At 38.6% G+C, this 19,137-nt stretch overlaps 1 protein-coding gene across 2 annotated transcripts; it reads right to left on the reverse strand.

Annotated features, from left to right (window-relative positions):
• Nucleotides 1-1,279: 1,279 nt before the first annotated feature.
• LOC145944372 (protein FAM151A) lies at nt 1,280-19,088 on the reverse strand. Of its 2 annotated transcripts, none has more exons than XM_083052655.1 (5): nt 19,071-19,088; nt 5,636-5,785; nt 3,504-3,739; nt 3,267-3,409; nt 1,280-2,636 (listed from the first exon to the last, which is right to left on the reverse strand). In XM_083052655.1, the coding sequence occupies exons 2-5, from the start codon at nt 5,775-5,777 to the stop codon at nt 2,240-2,242; spliced, it is 918 nt and encodes a 305-aa protein (XP_082908781.1). In that variant the 5' UTR covers nt 5,778-5,785; nt 19,071-19,088; the 3' UTR covers nt 1,280-2,239. The 2 variants fall into 2 exon arrangements, with proteins under 2 accessions (XP_082908781.1, XP_082908780.1); XM_083052654.1 differs by lacking the exon at nt 19,071-19,088 and adding an exon at nt 13,820-14,104.
• Nucleotides 19,089-19,137: the final 49 nt, after the last annotated feature.

A 19,137-nucleotide genomic window follows, 5' to 3' on the forward strand; every position in this document is an offset into this window, starting at 1 on the left:
GATCGCCGCTCTTTCGCGGGCACGTAGAGAATCCCATTTTGCACGGTGAATGGCACCTGCTGAGTGGCAACCTGTGAACACAGGGCGACGAAGAACGCGCGCGATAACCAGAAAATAACACCGTCTTCTGTATTCGCACCTTCAAGGTCGCGAGGGTACGTCGCCGCGCGACCTTTGACATCTCGCGCGCTCGAACGACGACACCTTCCACGGTTATGCGGCTCTTCTTTCACCGCGTTCACCTTGAAACGTCACCGCGGCATCTCGCCCCGTGAAGGAGAGAAAGCGCCGGGTTTTGTCACTTCGCGAGTGACTCGACATTCCCGGCGAGGGGAATATGTATGTTTCCGCCATGGTGCGTTTGTCGAGTTGCAACGAAGGAAGTTCGTTGATCCTTTCTTTCGTTCTCTCAAATACCAGCGGTACGTTTGATAATTTTTTTTTTCATCGACGAGCGTCGCATTATTTCATAATTTCTCCGACCGGTAAACTTCGCGGCCATCGGAGCCACTTTTCCGTTGGATAGCGAGAGCGGAAGTGCTTCGAAGATAACTAGACGACAAACACGCGGAAAGCAAACAGGGTGGATCCTATATGGTTTACGCTCCGTATTTTAAATGCAAACATTGCTGATGAGAACCTTTTAGTCCTCCGATCTTTTTTAGCTCCTTCCTAGTTAACGGGGAACAACCCGCAGCTGTGGTAGTTCATAAACAGGCGGGTCTTTGTAATAATCTTTACAGCTTCACGAAAATGAAAGTAGTCTGTTTAAAAGACGCCGGTCTTTGTTATCACGGATATGGCGATCTACCGGCGTCCGATGTCGCATACATATAAATCTACCAAGGAAGAACGCTAAGGAAGAACTATGCATCAGCATAATAGAAGATGCAGCGTACAATGTACCATTATATTCTCCTGACACCAAATTAGATTATCTCATTCATAGTCACTATGCGCGACGGATGTTTGCATTTTTCTTTTCACAGATAATTACGTACGACAATGACGGCGATAGAAATCCTATTGAATGAGCAAACAATATGCCAACTATTTTGTTGTAATTTTACGATGGTAGATTTACATAGATTTTGATGAGACTGTCATTCCATTTTGAGATTACGATCTTTAATTTTCGGATTCCATTGAATTTGGGCGACTTTTGTTTGATTCAAGGTACAATTTGTGAAAATGTATCCGCATCTATCCTCGAGGTTGAAAATATTTTATACTAGAAATGAGATACTCGGGATAAATAATCTCGAAGAATTTTTCTGGATATTTTTACGTATTATTTTTATTGACTCGTTATCAAACGCAATGCACTCGCATCGTATACTGCATTTTTAATCCTTTGGCTTAGATATGTAGAGACTAAATATCATCTTTCGCTGCACCTAGATCAGATATGTTGAACGCAGGTGTAGAGAATAATACAATGAATATTTTGCGAAGGGACATTAAACACGATGAATGTGCGCGGCAAGTACGATACAAGTATAGCACTTAAATATGAAGTTACACATAAAATGCTTTCTCTGCATAACACTTTGAGAAAAATAGATGAAGGAAATTTATATATTAAATATACGCATTTTTTTATACGCGAGTTTTATACTTGTTATTCTTTATACAACAATGCTTTTAAATGTGCGATCATAATCGCAGCGTGTATAAATGTATTTTTTTTTTACAAAGCGTAATGCAATATTTAAGAATTTTTTTCGACATTAATTAACAATAGCTATATAGCATTACAATAATTTTTTTAACGGTATTAAAGTTACTCTCGATATATGAATAATCGAAACGCGTCTATCTATATGTAGATGCCTCTTATGACTTATACTGCGTCAAATCTATTATAAAAGAATGAACTATTTCCACAGAATCTTTTTTTTATCGTTTGAATAATTCGATTTTAAGTACACATAGTATCGGTAAATCGAAATTCCGCGTGGATAATATTTTCTATATTATGGAAATTATTTGCTGCGAATCGAATATCTTCAGAACTACGTCTTAGGAAGTATAGCCGCAATGTAGATCGGACGAAGACCCGATTAAACGATCGCGATGGTAATCTAATGAAATTCACAACATGCGATCGTTATCGGATTTTGTCGGTTGCTCGTACTTTCGTTTTTTTTTTCTTTTATCGAGAAACAGAAGGAAATCGGAATCTCCTCCTTTCTCGAATCTCGCCACAAGTCCTACATTAGACGTCTACGTTTGGACTTCACAGCATCCTCAGGAGGACCAGGAGAGCCATCGAAGCGGCCAGATTTATCATTGCCGCGGGACTCATCGTGGATGCGGCCGAAATATCGAGTTTGCTTTTCAAATCTTGCGGTATGTCCACGTAGACCTTATTGACTCCAACTTCTCTGATGAATTTCGAGAGTTTCGCGGCGTCGACGGAATCGCCCTCCGCCGACCAGATTGTCAGTGTCGCGGATTTGATGGTTGGCGTGTTCAATAATGTCTTTATGACATCGACATTGTTTGTTACAAGGCCAGCTCGTACGGGATAAGTTACCGATTGGGAAACTTTATTCTCTTTCAGGGCATCGATCATCATTTGAATCTGCTTCGTGCTGTATCGACCATCGGTGATATTGAACTCCTTTCCGTATCTAAAGTATTGACGGATATTTAAAGCTCGATTATAGTATACGACTAGATATAAAAATTTAATTTTTTACTTCTTCGTTAGTATTATAATAGTTGCTTTCCATTTACATCAAAACTCAGATAAATCTCACTTCTGTCTTTCTTCAACATCCATGTTAAAGAAAGACAAAAGTGAGATTTATCTGAGCTTTGATGTAAATGGAAAGCACCTAATATATACAAGTTGGATAAAAAAATATAGTCTACATATGCAACTTAATATCGATGTGCCTTGTTAATATTTTTATACGAGTATCAAGCAGCCCGACTAAATCTTTTTTTTTTTTTTCCAAATAGTGATGAATTTTTTCGGACAATTTCTAAATAATCTGTCTTATTATTTATCTCTGTTGAGTCTCTTTAATTATTAATATACGTCTTTGGCATTGACGTGTAGCCGACGTATTTTATCGAAGCGCTAAGTTGATTATCTCTTCTCAGGGACTTTATATTTATAACTCCCTTTTTTATAAGAGATCGTGCCATGGTCACGATATATATTTCTTTGCTTATACGGCTAATTAATTACAAGGTTGTATGTTAGAAAACTGCAGTTACTCTGTTCACACAAGTGCACCTCGATAGTTGTTTACCTGGTTGTCCAACCGACGGAGAGGATGCTTTCTGGTAGGGTTTCGTTAGCCCCTTTCAGAAAATCTTTCGCATTAACCGGAGTAGCAGTAGCGTTCACAGGTCCGGGAAAAATGTCCGCATTGAGAAATAGCGGGAACGTAAGCTGGAACGAACAAATATTTGATTTGTTATTTATATATTTTTCAAAGATATACATTTTACATACTTAAATAATATATACATATGAATATACGCACGTTTGCTCGTTTTCTTGTGAGAATGGGTTTGCTAAGATTGAACGCTTCATTAGACTTGAAGTCCAGCTTGACACCTTTAGTATTGTTACCATGATGGATGATGATGTCGAGGAAATTGTCGAGCGAGAGATCGCTCTCAACATCTGGTGGATGCGCCATTATCGGGACCATATCAGTCTGATTGGTAGTGTTTAGTTTTCCCACAACGACGTCAGCTTCCAGCATCAGGATGTCCCCTTTAAAAAGGAAAGTCGGTTATCTGTTTCATTCGTATATGTATGTATGTGCAAGCGTGTGGAGTATAGCTTGAGACGACCAGCTGGGCGGGAGGAGAGAATTGTGCATATATGTACGTGCAGCGAATATCGATCACGCCCTAAAGAGGCTGGAAGATTGCCGGATCCGCACCGTTCGTTGGTGTTGATGCTCAAATGACCGAAAATCTCCAGCTTTTTCATGATGGAGACCATAGAGATTGACTGACGTCAAGCTGTCAAGCTCGTTCGAAAAGAAACGAGTAATTTTTGCGAGTTAAAGCTTGCTTCTTGTATATATGTGTATCAAAGCTGGAGCGGGGAAGGATTATAAAAAATGATGAACATTTTTTCTCACATAAAATAGAGATTGTAATAATTAATTTAAAAAATGTGAGATAAAAATGTGAGACAAAAAATATATAATCGTGGAGGTAAGAAGAAAAGAAATTTAGAATTCTGATGATATTCTCGATAATATTTTTGTCATTGAAAGAGACATAGTTAGTCGCGAAATTAAATTATGAAGGTCAAAAATCGAAAGTTTCATCTTCGTTACTTTACATTTCATTGAGATTCAACGTCTGTACTTTTCGTAAACTCTAACATTGGACGTGACTGCGTACAAACGACTTATCTACGAGAATTCAATCGTATAGATGTAGAAAATTTAAATATACGAAAACTTGAATTTCTCTTTCTCGGAGAGTTGAAGAACGAAGAGTTGAGGAAAGTTCCGAAGTTCAAAGTTGACGCATATCCCGTATATATAGAGATACACGAAATGTACGTACATAGGGAAAGGGACGAGGCGCCTGTCGAAAATACGAGGCTTAATCGCGATGTCATTTATATTTTACATAGACTTGCTTTGTAAAGGCGTGTGAGAGAAATCTCGTAAAGCGGATACTGCATAAAGCTTTCTCCCTTGCTGTCGATATTTCTGAGAGTGCACTTTTCAAGGACGTCCCACACCATTATTTAAAGCGCGCCGATGTAAAAATACATGTCACACCGTGCGGGCTATACACAAAGGCACGCGCAATTGAACTCGATATAAGGATATCCTCGAGAGTGAGACAAATGCAAAAACAAGCGCCGACATTGAAAAAGACTAACGTCGCGAAATGCCACCAAGTTCATTAATTGGTAATATATTGATCGATGAAAGTCGCGAAATTACAATAAATGAATGTTCTATCGGGACGCGACAGTTTCGACGGGACTATTTTCCGACTTTTCGACATTAAATAATTACCGTGACTGTTGCTCGTTTGCAACCAAAATAGTTCAAGGTGCCGTCTCACAGATAGACATTCATATCTAAATTATTTATATTATTTAATATTGCATTCTCGACTATTATTTTACAGGGGATTTGCCAATTACTGTCTGGTGATATGAATCATTTAGAGAATCTTATCTCATTATCATTTTTTGTAATTTAATGTCAGTGTTAATCACGTTTCGAAAACACAACTTTATTATATTATCATCAAAAAAATATTATCTTAAGTAAATATTGTCTTAAGTAAGACTCTCTCTTAAATGCATTAAATTATCATGGCCATGTTTAGGTTTCAAATTAAGAAATATTTATTAATTCGAAAAAATTTCCGTCAACATTTTAATGATGTCGTTATCTTACGCGAAAGAAAGCATCCCGGCTTAATAATTAAAAATTTTTTCCATCTATCGAAACAATGGGATGCTTATTATAGCCGCGTCAAATACTTTCAAAGCAATCCCGACGTTCGTTTCCGACAATGCCGGTTATCTGACCACACGAGAATAATCAGAGCGCCGTCGTTCTTCTCTCCATCTCTCGAGTGCAATAAAAGAACGAAGAACGAAGGAAACGAGTCGCGATCGACCTACCTGACGCAAGTGTCTTGTTCAATTCCGCCAGGCTATTGACGGCGTGCGCCCAGACAATCTTGGTAAGGTTGCCGTTGACAGCGGGGAAGAACTTGCTCGGATCCAGCGAGATATTGCTCGAGCTGGCGTTGTTGTTGCACATGGCAGCCTCTGAAACACGGGAAGTCGCTAGGTTGTAATGGTTGTATTTCATCAGGTCGCGTTTCGCATTTGCATCAGCAACGGACTTGACCTTCTCTCCATCAGTATTCCCGAGACCACGCGGGCCATGACCCAATATTCGACGAGCACGCTCCATAATTGAGCGAGGACTCGAGAATTCCTCGCGCGACGCGGCAACCAGCTGCTTTCTCAGAGACGACGGAGAGAGGACCTCGTTCGCTCTCCCTCTATTGTCTTGTTCGATCGATAATCACGTTCATTTGTCACGAGGGGTTTCCAACTAGCGTGGCAGACCCGTGGTGAGCCGAGCCACCACGAATCCGGGGAGGTCATCTCGAGATATATATGTATGTACGTATATGTATATCGCTCTTTCCGGCGCGGCGCGGAATCTTTCTTTCTTTCTTTTTATCTTCTCGATTCGCTCGACGGCGTAAATATCGCTAGAAGTGAACGCCACAGAACCGTATGTAGAACGAAATAAGCCGGCGTTCGCTTGGGGACGGTGTCAGTATGAATTAATAACGGGATTGCGTCGGAAAATTCCACAGCGCGCTCGGCTCTCTTCCTCCGATGGGCTAGACCATTTCCGGTACATTCCGAGCCATGTGGTGAACAAACTTTGCGCGTCGAATGACCCCTTCGAACAGATTGCGAGGGCGATTGGCCCTTCTCTTTTGACTAGGTCTCTCTTTATGAACCGGCTAACGGCAGGACCAGGTTTGCGATAAAAAATTATATAAGTTCGACGTCGAATTTTACACAAGTAAGTGAAATTTCGCAGCGAATATCAATGCAAATGTTTCTCTCGAAAAATTCCTTCCTGGTTTTTTTTTTTCTAAAACAGGAAACGATAGCGGATTTTTTAAATAGGTGTGTTACGTTCGACGATGCGGGTCTCTACTTAAAGTTTAATATCGACCGTGATGAAAAAGTTTTAGTGACTAATCAGCTTTACAACCCGCAGATAATGTTTGTTCCTTGTTTACTACCATAGTTTGCAATCGGAGTGCAAAAACTTTACGGAGAATCTTTTTCCCACGTCAACCGCAGATTAAATTACTACGTTCGTTAAATTATTCGGAGTTAAGTTAATCATTTATTTTTTGTAAAGTTTTTTCAAAAAACTCTCCCCTCTCTTCTCGCGTGCAAAGAATCGATAACTAGCCGCGCCAATGATTCTGATTGACCTGTTTCCGGTCCAGCGATCATGGACTAAATGTAGCCGGTCAATGGAGAGAGATGCTGAGCCGGTTTTTTTTAAACATTAATCGTAGCCTTCTATCCGTACACTGCAGTTTTATAGCTAAAATAACTACATCGAAATATGCGACTAATACTTCTCACGAAATATTTCGCGATTAATACTTGCACGCTACGATTGTGATCTCGATGGAAATTTAAAATTTTATATGAATCCCATGCGTTGCCCAGAGGTAAAATATTCGTGTCACACTTGGGAGAGAATACATCGTTGTGTATATATGAGAAATTTGCTTATAGTTAAATGGAAGAACCATCACGGAAGAAATTGCATTTACCGAGCAATGACAGTGATAACAAACTTTAGCGCGACCACTCCCGGGTTAATTTAATGACATTCCTACGAAGAGCTAATGCCCGTTCGTGTACTTAGACACACGATCGCAAGGGGGTGACTCAGCAGATAGTATTTGAATTGATCACGTCATATTAAATTCGTGTTGATCGTTTCTCGTCGCTCATGAGACGTTTCGTACATTATCAAGTTTTCCCGTCTTTTTTCTCGGAGTCAGCGTAAGCGCACGTTGTCCTTGCCAAAAATTCGCTCCCCCTGTGCCCTTTCGCCGGACGTATCATTGCTACAATGTCTACGAAACGACCGTTTCCGGTATGGCGGTCTCGTACAGAGACTCGTACTGTGCTTGAACCGACCCGGCGACCACGAGGGAAAACCGTGAGAGCGGTCCTCCTTTTTTGTTAGGAGGTCCGTTTGCGCGACCGAACGCTATACGAGGCGATTGAACTGGTCGAGTTCAGGCGAACTAATTGGCTGAACAACCGATCGTCTGAAACCTCGAGGTTTCTCGACAATACGACGTGCCGTTGCACCGCAAGTAGGTATTTTGGTGGTTTCATTTTATTGCGGAATTCTTTCGCATCACATGACACGAAGAGAAGGTAAATATTTATTTTGTCGAAACGCATAGCGTGATGTCAGTGCGCATTCAACGTCACAATATATGTTTTTACCGATCCGGAAATGTCTAATTTAAAAAACGCGACGTCTTCCACGTATGTATCTATTGTATAACACGGTGTTGCAATAAGGTCTATTACAAATTGAAGTACTTCGTGCACGCGAAGTGCAGAACTAATTAAAGTTAGAAATAGATGTTTCATTGCTTGATTGATTGTTTAATGAATTTGACTTTGAAACTATAAAGTTTCTCTTAAGACAACAATAACACATTTGCGTATAATCCACTTAAAGAGATGAAAACGTACGCACATGTGAAGAAAGGAAAGCGTATCAAGTGACTTAATTAAGAAGAAACAATGTCTTTTATGACATGAAATATTAATATATTTTCTTATGTACACGCGATCTATCTGTAATATCATATATGCAGGAAAGATGGATTATGATAGTGAAAAAAATATATGTATGTTTTTCATTATCATAATTCATTTTTCTTGCATATTTTATATTACAGATAGATTAATGTATATATGTATGCATATATATTTATGCACATGAAACGTAAGAGAAAATAACACTAGTACAGCGATATAAAATCACTGCTGGTTGCTGGTCCCGTGTAAAATTTCGTTTTAACAACTTCCAATATTTTCAAACCGAGCGTCAATTTTTATCGTATTTTCGTTTCACCAGCAAATGTCAAATGTCACGAACTGCATTTCGGCTTTTCAGCTGACAATGAGCAATGTCTCGAATTATAGGCACTTCATTGCGGCTCGTATTTTCTTAGCTCATACGTGACGTTTATGTACGTGGATATTATACAACGGTGAAATCGAATCAAACTTCCAGTTCCATGAACAGCATCGCCGGCGGTCTGGCTGCCTCTCTCACAATATACAAAAGAATTCCGATGCCCTCGTGGGCTGATAAAAGCATCTTTCACGCGTCACTGCACCGCGTATAGTTTGCAAATAACCGCGACTACCGTCGTTCTCTTGCGCTTAGAATATGCTTCTGAAGGCTCAGGTCGAGGCGAGGCGAGGCGAATCCTCGTTTCGACGGATTTTGCCTGAGTCAGCTGACTGACAAAGCGTGACTTTACTACTTGACACATTTATTACTTGAGTCTCTCGAAAGGAATCGACCGCTCGAGAACAGCAATTCGGAACTTTAAACGGAATTTGATATCTCGCGAATTTGCCTGATGGGGAATTTCGTGTCAGTCAAACTAGTTCTATGACTATCAGAAACTTATTCAAAGAAATCAGGAATTTGTTTGACGTAATCGATATTTCTGGTCTTCGTGAACAGGAAAGATTTTTGGGCAAAACATACAAAAATTATATTTAATTTCTTTTTTTTTTTTATTAATTATATTTGAAATGCGGCGAGAGATGTGTTATTAAATTGCCGATTTTAAATACTTATTCATGTAATGTTAATAATGTATCATATATTCGATCATCTTCCAAGACGAAGAACAAAGTTACAGATGTTAAAAATCATGTATCACGAATTAATACAATTATGTTATTGATTCAGTAGTACAAACTGCGCAATCACGAAATGATTTATACGTTGTGCTACCAAGTGTAAAATGTCGATAAATGATGATAAATAATAATGTGCAGGCAGTCCGATAAACAGCTATAATGGGCCATCTGTCACGCTTGTTCCGAACTGTTCAAACTACAATCATGTATTCTATATATTTTTAAGTAAAGTATCGTGTTTCTCTAAATCGATTACTTCAATATTTGCTGAGATCTCACGTAAGTTCTAACAGTCAGAAGTGACACTTTGGTATCAGGAGATGTCGGCCATAGCGAAGAGTATATCGCTACAATTGTAAAGGATCGATATATATTAATATTATGCGACAAAATCTGTTGAATTTTATTAAATAATTGACTTCTGAAAGAGCAAATTTTTTCCTATTTATATTGCTAGTTTATCAAGAGATATTTCATTAAATTATAACGGAGTTTAAGGTATACAATTACGAATTTGCATTATGGATCACGTCGAATCCTAAAGTTTGACTAACAATAAATTTGAAAACCAAGTTAAAGAAATTTCATAGAATTTGACTTCGCGGATCCCACGCGTGTAGAATATTAATTCGGAATTTAATATCGAAACTCCCTGCTTGAATATGCTGATTAATTATGAAGGTATGGCTATCCGATGAATTTAGACATTATATACGTGATAATAATTTCTAAAGATATGAACTTATCTAAACTTCGAAAATTTTGGTCGGGTATGAATCATTTGATTAGTTAATCTCCTTACAAAAGAAAAATGTGATTCTTTATCACAAAATAAATATTTCCTCGTTCGGATAAATTTATTTAGAATTTATAAACTAGAATTCGTTTTTCTTTACAAGTATCAACCACACCGTTTAATGCGTCGAGAAGGATTGTCGTTTTTCACGACGATTTCGCTTCTCTGCTGTTCTTGCTCGAGTATGATTCATCGATTCGCAAGTGTTGCGACTTTTATTCTCAAGTCAACGACTGAAGAGAGATATCCACAGAGAATTTCCAATTTCTACATCTCAGTGAAATTTATTCGGGCGTAATCTTTAGATATACCAACGTGCGAGCAGCGCACGTAGTCTACTTGCATTCCAACGTGCAACACAGAACGATGAATTTGTTCTGCTTATCGCGGATAAACATGTCGCGTTATCGGCGCGATATATTTTTTCCACTTCATGTAAATGACATATCATCAGGCGAGTTCCATTCAGGTGATGTCGTCAAATAAAAAAAATAATCGGCGGCGTCGTGACTTTCCAGATACAGATAAGGTTGAAATCGTATTGCGGTATCTCGTCTACAGTGCGTTCTCTCATCGAAGCACGATAAAAAAAATCGGTATATTAATGTAAAGCGAGATTACGGCACGGTCATGTGCCGCTGGAATGATTCTGTATTCTTTCGTATAAGTACTCCTCGATAATTCATTTACAACGCAGGATTTCGCAGACACTTCAATATCGTATTGAGAAATAACCTTGTAACGCGCTGCGTAATAACAAACGCGAGCCAACATACTTGTTTTCATCGTGTTTTTATAACGATACGAATTATTCATTCGACGAGTCATTGTACCCCGTCTGGATGTTCGCGCGCCATTGACGCCATTCTGCTTCTCATTGCTATTTACCGTTTTGCTTTTCTAGCGATACGCGATTTATTTTCTGTTGTATATTTCGATACTAGTATCTATATCCGAGTAGATGCGTCATCAGGTGACTTGGCGACGTGAAATAATGGGTTTGTTCTTTATCGCTGCACCGGTGAATTAGTGCAGTAAGTTAGAGTGAAACAATGTATTTGTCTGTTATCACTTTAACTTATTGCACCAGTGTGCACTAGTTCATCGGTGCAGCGAAAAGAACAAACCCAATACGATAATGTTGATCGGGAATATATATTTGATATTAAAACATTTCAGAAAATTAAAATACAGGTTATTAACGAAGATTGTTGCGGCTGTTGACATGCAATGTGGGATCTCGTTAATCCTCATAGATCATAAATTCCAAATTTACTCGGCGTTTCTGCTGAACCTGATAGAAATAGCTAATTAATTGCCTCCTGGCGATTGCACGCTGCCTATCCCATTCATTTTCGTAATGAGAATCAGCTTACGTCACGAGATCTCATCCTCGAGAATTTTAACCCGTTTTACAGAAAGACATCGTATATATACTGATATTTACATCTATCTTTCTGTCATCATATTCTGGGTCGCCGATAGACTCGATTCTTGTTTGCGATGTATCGAAATATTTCTGACTGGAGATTACATCGATTTTGTTATTTTTACACTATCCGCGCTCTGTCTGCTTATACCATCTACATCTGTAAATCGCCGGTATGGACAGGCAAAGGAGTGCTAAAAACAGTTTATTTTCGTACTATTTTTGTGCGCGGGATGCTGTAACTTATATGCCATCGGTATCGCCACAGTCACGACGTTAATCTATTTTTGCGGATGCTTCGTTTATAAGCAACCAAGCCAGCATCGCGGGAGGTATCAGATCGTAACATACTTTTGATCAACTCTCGTTTCAGCGACAAGTATTATGACAATGACGAAGAAAAGAAGCATTAAAAAATTTTTTTTACTTTTTTCTATAGAATTAACATCAATTGTTATTTATATTACTCTATATGTACCGTAAAAAAAGAAAGGGTTTCACAAGCGAGGAATCGAAGGAATGTGAGTTAGGAAGTAGGAAGAGGAAGAAAAAAATAAAAAGACGCGCGTCGGTCGTGAACGATAAATATCCCCGTGTAATGAGATTAATCACGTTTCCATCATCCGAGCGGTGTAGTCTAAAATTAAGGGCTAATTTAATGTAAAATGCTGAAGACACCTCGCCGAGTGCGCGAACGTACATATATACGTCGACCTCGAGGTGTGCGTCACCGCGAGATTATTATTAGCGATCGATTGGGGGACGAGGATTTATTACGTGTCATCGCGATCTCCGAACCGTATCCTCTGCCATCCTGCAACCTATCTCTCTCGGTTTGGAAACTTTACCTGCGCAATTGATACCTCGGAAAAATTTGTTATTATTATGCACTAACAGGAGGGTGAGCGAAAGAAAATTTAATTGACTCCAATCAGCGATTTAACCTGTCTCCGATCGTTCACAGATTTTGAGCCTCGTTATCCCTAAAATCCGTTTTCCATCTTCAACTTCCTTAATTAAGGCATTTCGTTCAATTGAATTAAATTACGAAACTTTTTACTATTTCACGTAGAGAAATGACTTTTCGTTTATTTGTTCGTCTCGAAAAAATGGCGAACGCGCCAGGACATTTGAATCGACGTGAGCTATAAAAAACTTTGGGTCGTAAAAATCACAATCCGTTGATCACGGTGTGTTCGTCTCAAGTCGACGGATTTCATTATCTCTGCCGCAAGAGAAGTTTTTAAACTTTCCTTGATTTCCATTTGCGGAATCGAGTGGAAAATTCCGGGCGCAGCTAGTACAGCCTCGGTTTTGAAGGCCTTATCCGTTAAACTCTACGTAAACTTTACTCACGACTTAACACGCGACTCGGAAAAGAACATCTTTCCCTTTGGCGATGCTAAGCGGAGAAACGGCGTGACAAAAAAAGAAAATCGATACGTCTATTAGAGGAGCGTGTAGGTTTTTCGATGCGCTAGGCGCGCCCCTACAGGTTTTACGACGGTCGAGAAAGATATTCCACTCGGATTTCACGATCTGCTAACTGTCAGGCTCGTAATCTTGCAGGATGTGGCCTTAAAACAGGATCGATACCTAACAGCCGAGCTTCTCCGTTTTAAACTGTTTGTAAATGATCACGCAATGATTTATGTCCTGGAACGTAACATTATATCGAGCTAGCAACGAAAGCTATCATTTGATTTGCGCGACGTATATCACTAATCAAGACTGAAAGAAAAGCGAGATTTTAATAATATTCTTACAAAAGTAGCATTGATGATTAATTTCTTTGTTGGAGTAACGAGACGATTTTGGAGTAAAGTATTAATTTGATATATCTCGTTACTCAAACTTTTTCAATATTTCCAATTAAAAATAATCTGAATCTAATTGTAAGTCATTCATAAGCAACTGACTGTAAAAATAAATCGCCATTACTCCGTAATAAAATTGAAACGAATTTGTCTGCATAAATCTGTCATTCATTTTCGGAGCACGCGATATGTATATAAATAAAGATACAATATACAATACACATCGAAACATCATGTGTCACGTTCAGACAAAATTCCAAAATAAAAAAGAATCATTCTAAATTCTATTATGTCAAACTTACGGAACATCGCTAGCAGTACTGCAACCTTCGTGATCATGGTACCCGCCATAGTCCTTTCGCTGGGTGTCTACCCAAAATCGCAATGGAGTGGCCGACAAAAGAAAGAGATGGATCGGCGCAAGAAAATAGCAAATGCGGTGGGGAAAGAAAGTACGATGGAAAGTGAGAAAGAGAAAGAGACACTCAGCACGAACCGACGCGGTTCTTCCGCAAAACGCCCGGTCAACTCGGCTGCCTCGAAACGACTGGCTGTCTCCACGAGAGGAGCGGTTGGTCGGCCGATCGTCGAAATCCAGGCTCGTACATAATGGCACGTATAGGCCGCCGGTCATATTTCGCGGCGCCGCAATGCCGCGCCGGTACACACGTGCTCTCTCACCACTTCTCTCGCTCGGCGAAGAGGGGTGAGTCCCCAGCACGAATCACAATACGTGGGGTCGCAAACGATCGGGAGGATGTAAGGGAGAAAAGAATAAGAATGAGAGACAGGGAGGGGTTGGGGGGGAAAGGGAAGAGAGAGACAGAGCGAGGACGGAAGGACGATGCGTGGATCGAATTGAAAGCCGTTTTAAGTCGCAAGAGTTAGAAAGGATCCGTCGTTGTCACAGCATCGAGCTCCACGTGGGACGCTCGTGACAGACTGTCACATATGTATGTATTTGCTGCTACTACCGGAAGGGTGGACGCGCGATCACGGAAATATCGGCCCGAACAGGTAGATTGCTCGTCGCACAAAAGCTATACCGCACGCCTCGATGTTGGAAAATCCGTATATACTTACGTAAAAAAAATAATCGGGATTTTCCGAGGTTTTCACCGCTCATTGAACATTTAAAATACGGCTTTATCCCTCGTACGAACGGATAGGGAAATTATAAGTACATTAGCAAGAATAACACGCACACTTATGTCATGCTAATATATTTTGCAAGGAAAAGATTAGAGATGGACAGAAAGATATACATAATTCTAATTTATTCTAGATATAGATTTGAAATAAAAAAAATATCCTTGAATATTTAGATTATTAGTGCTATAAGCAATTTTCACGCGTTACGTTTTGTTTGAGATTTTCGTGGCAACTTTGAGAAAAAACAGAGAAATCGATCAAACAATTAGAACTTTAATCAGTCGACTCACGATATAATGTTTTGTCAATACTACATTCAATTAATCCGGCGGTTATAAGCGACACCCTTATGCGATTCAATCGACTGAAATGGCTTTGATGGGGATTTCTGAAAGGACAAGGCCGACAATTTACGTGATATAAAGCACGATAAAACGAGTTTGCGTAGTTATCCCGCGTTGTTTTACGCATAGTTCATATAGTGACTGTGCTCGACATATGTGTTCGGTACAGGATCCCCAAACGAACTATAAATGTAGGCGACAAGGGTCGTTTTCGTGACTCCCGGTGTGACATGGTGGGGTGAAACATCTGCCGAGGGTTCACGACCATAGGGCAGCCGCTAAGCACCAATTTCGCAAAACTTTTATATTTGACGAAACATCCCTACCGTTCGTTTTTATTACATTTTTTTTAACAAGACATCCATTCTCGAGAGAAATAAGCGTTTAATATTTTTATTCACCGGATATAGTGATGTGAATAATTAATCTTTCCAATAAATCATTATATTCTTCTCACGAAAGATTTAAATTATTCTTTCAGAATATTTTTTAACAGTGACTAAAAAGTGTTTATTTTACTTATTCTAGTTATTTATTTTTGTTTAATTGCTTTAATTACCCAACTTGGTGAATACCAATGAAATCATAGCGTTACGCGTGAACTTTTTTTTTAACGAAATTTTTGCGACCGAGAAAATGTAAATTTTAGTAGATCAATAAAATTCAACGAAATCACAATTGGATCTGCGACTGTCATCTTTTCTCAGCGTGATCATTAAACACTATATTTCTCGGCATTAGAATGTTGCTGAATTGTAACTTCTTCTTATTTAGTGAATCATCCGGTATTGTATTATGTGACAAATTTACACGACGTGTCAGGCGCGTAACAATTTATGGAAAAAAAACGATGAGTCTTATCATTTTATTGCGCTGACAAGAGCCATTCACACAGCCATTCACGTTCCAAGCAAGATTCATCGAATATATGAATAATTGCTTTGTCGCGTCTAGTATCCAATTCTCGAAACGTCAGCATCCTGTAATTGTTCGATTATATATATTAAATGCTCCAATAAATCGCCTGCATATCTTATTTTTAAGAAGAAAAAAGAGCCCTATTAATTATTTGCGGTTATGAGAACGAAATATAATTGCTTTAACGAGAGAGAAAAGTAATTGTTTGATATCTTGACATGACTATAATTTAAATACAATTAATTAAATATTCAATTGCATTCTATGTATTCACAAATTTTATGCATCTTTGTGATTTACATTTTCTATATTAATAGTACATAATTTATGTCGGATATAATTGTCTATAACGAATCTCTAAAATCGGATATACATATATTGTTCTCTCAACGATGATGTTCATAAAAGGCACAAATATAATTATCGTTTACATGTATAAGCTGGCACGACGGGTCAGCGGTGTTAATGAGTTAATTTCACTAATAAACGTCACGCTAGTTTTGCAGAGAGAAGGGCGGCTTATTTTATTTAACGCTGAAATTGCGGCCCTTTTGTACCCTTTTTAGAATTTACTCGTCCCTCAGTGAGAAATTCTTCTCTCTTTAACGATCTCGTTGCAACGCATAGATAATGTTTGTTCCAAGTTCGTGCCCATGATACAATAAGCCATTATGCGTCATTGATTATATTCTCGTTTCGCGTATCTGATAGCGCACTCGCGATGGTGCAGTTAATATTCCGTGGAAAAAAAAAAATTAGAGACGCACGACACATGATTTATGTCATTTTATTTCCAGCGTGGTTGAGAATATCGCTGCGCGAGAGCTCTTTTAATATTCGCGATGGCCATCTTCAGTCAGCTGGGTGGACGCTTTCAATTATGAGAAACGTTCGCTTTTTACCCTCAAGTAAAGCATCCTCGACATAACTATTGCATTCTTCGTCCTCCCGACTGTCGCGCGCGTATTAAACCTTTTCAAAGTTTCCTCAAACGATTTTGAAGATAAACCCGGAGGTCGTGAAAGTGTTCGACCTACAGAGCCAAAGTGCATTGAGATGTTCTCAAATCGCTGTTCGCAATCGCATCTTCTGTTTTGGATAAGAATCGATAATTTTACCGATACGTCTCTCGGGTATTTTCCAAATTTTTCCGGGCCGCCTTACAATCTAGTTAATCTGGCGCCGTGATGAGACACGATAGAGAGAAATAAGTACTTCCACGAGACAATGGCAAACGCTATTCTTTGTTGCAAAGAACCGACGAAACTCGTCGTCCTGAGAGAGATGAGCTCGCTCAGGTATATCTACTTTTAAAAAAATGTTCTATGCTCGGCACGATGTGACAATTAGACGTTCCAATTTTCGCTCGTATGCTAATGCCATCGCAAATTTCACTTGCAAGTGCGGGAAAACAAAGAGCGAAGAGTCGGAGCGTTTTCTCGACAGCGAATCTCCATCCACGTTCTCGCGGGCGATGTTTTTTGCAGGCTTCATTGGACAGATGAGATAGAATAAGTTTATCAACGATAAGAGAGAGAACTCGTTAGATAAATATATACATTTTTAAAAACTTTTAAATATTGTATGTCATTTTTTTATTTCAATATTTTTCAAACTTTCCTCTTGCAGTAAAGCATTTTAATTCACTGGTGATTAATCAAACGTATGCTTACTTAAATATAATGTAATGTCATGTTTTTAACGATTGAGCAAGTGACACATTATCCCGGTATCGATAATAAAACGATAAGAAAAGAATTTTAACTCTCTGGATATCAAATTATTTTTTTTATCGCTTTATCGCTCGGAAATGCAAGTAGTAACTATTAATGGGATCTGAAAGATATCTAATAAAAATTATTTTTACTCCCCGATTATTTATTTGCGATGTATCGCTCGTTATTGATATTTGCCGCATCCGAATCGGATCTTATTCATCTCCTAAAATTCTTCTCCTCGCCTCGTCGTCGTAACTCTCGGCGTGTTTGTTTAACGTGTCTTGTTTGCGTATTCATGCCTCCGTATTCAACATTCAAAATCAACAATTGCGTGCGTGCCGCTTTAAATATGTGATCTCACTTCGCTCGAGTTACGCGCGATTCATATGTGATAAACAGCTTAGCGCATCGCGTGAAAAAAAAAAGAAAAAAACTCACACGTGCGAATATTGTACTTTTAGCCTGCCGCGCCATGCATATTCCATCATTTCTCCTTGACTTCGCTTTGTTTCATACACGTGTGTGTATTTTGTTGTGCGCACCGGAAATTGAATATCGATGTCAAAGATGTTTTCCTATTGTCTCTCATCTCGTAACAAGTTCCCAATAAAAAGTAAGTAGAAATGTAGTACTTCGTAATACAAGTCTAAAGAAAGTCTCTTTCTCCAACATCTTTTTTTCACAGATGTACATACAATAATTTTTAGGATTAAAAATCGTTCAACTTTTATGAGTTTGTGAATAATGTTTATGTAGAATATAAATGTTCTTATCTACACACACACACACACACACACACACACAATAATTTTTATTGGAGCATTAAAGTTACGGGAGGGAGACAATAATAAAACAATTATAATATTATATAAAGAGACTTGTGTTATCAGGGTGGAATATCATTTTTTATGCATATGTCACGACTTCTATATAGATATGAATATGTTATGAACTTTGCCGATCGTTTAATCATTCGATTTCAAATATAAACTTTATTTTATATTTGCATCCAAATATTCAAATATGATGCTTTATTATTTTACAAAATTTCGGAAAAACACTATAAAAAATAAGAGATTGCAAGGTATGTCATATATAAAAGATATTTTATATTTAAAATCGTAAACGTAAAATATCTTCGCGCAATTGCACATTCCGCCTTTTGTTCAGATGCGATCGAGCATAAATGAATTTTACATATATGTATACAGCAGCTCCTCTTTAGATCTGACCTTAAAAGACCGTAAAACAGCGTAGTTACTCGCAGTTACGAGACTCGTGATCGATAGTAGGCACAATAATGCCTCAAGTTCTTTATCAGCTTGAAAATTCGAGGCATGTAACGCTTCGCCTGCGTTATATTTAGATCTTTTTCTTGTTTGTATTATATCTACGCGATGAGATAATTAATATATTCTTACTTGAATATGATATATTGTAGAGATTCGCCAGTTGGATTAAAACTATTCTTGCAAACTCACTCTTGTG

The sequence above is a fragment of the Prenolepis imparis genome, unplaced genomic scaffold, assembly GCF_030444845.1.
Source record: "Prenolepis imparis isolate NDT839.2.m4 unplaced genomic scaffold, iyPreImpa1.0 SCAF_13, whole genome shotgun sequence".
NCBI lineage: Eukaryota > Metazoa > Arthropoda > Insecta > Hymenoptera > Formicidae > Prenolepis > Prenolepis imparis.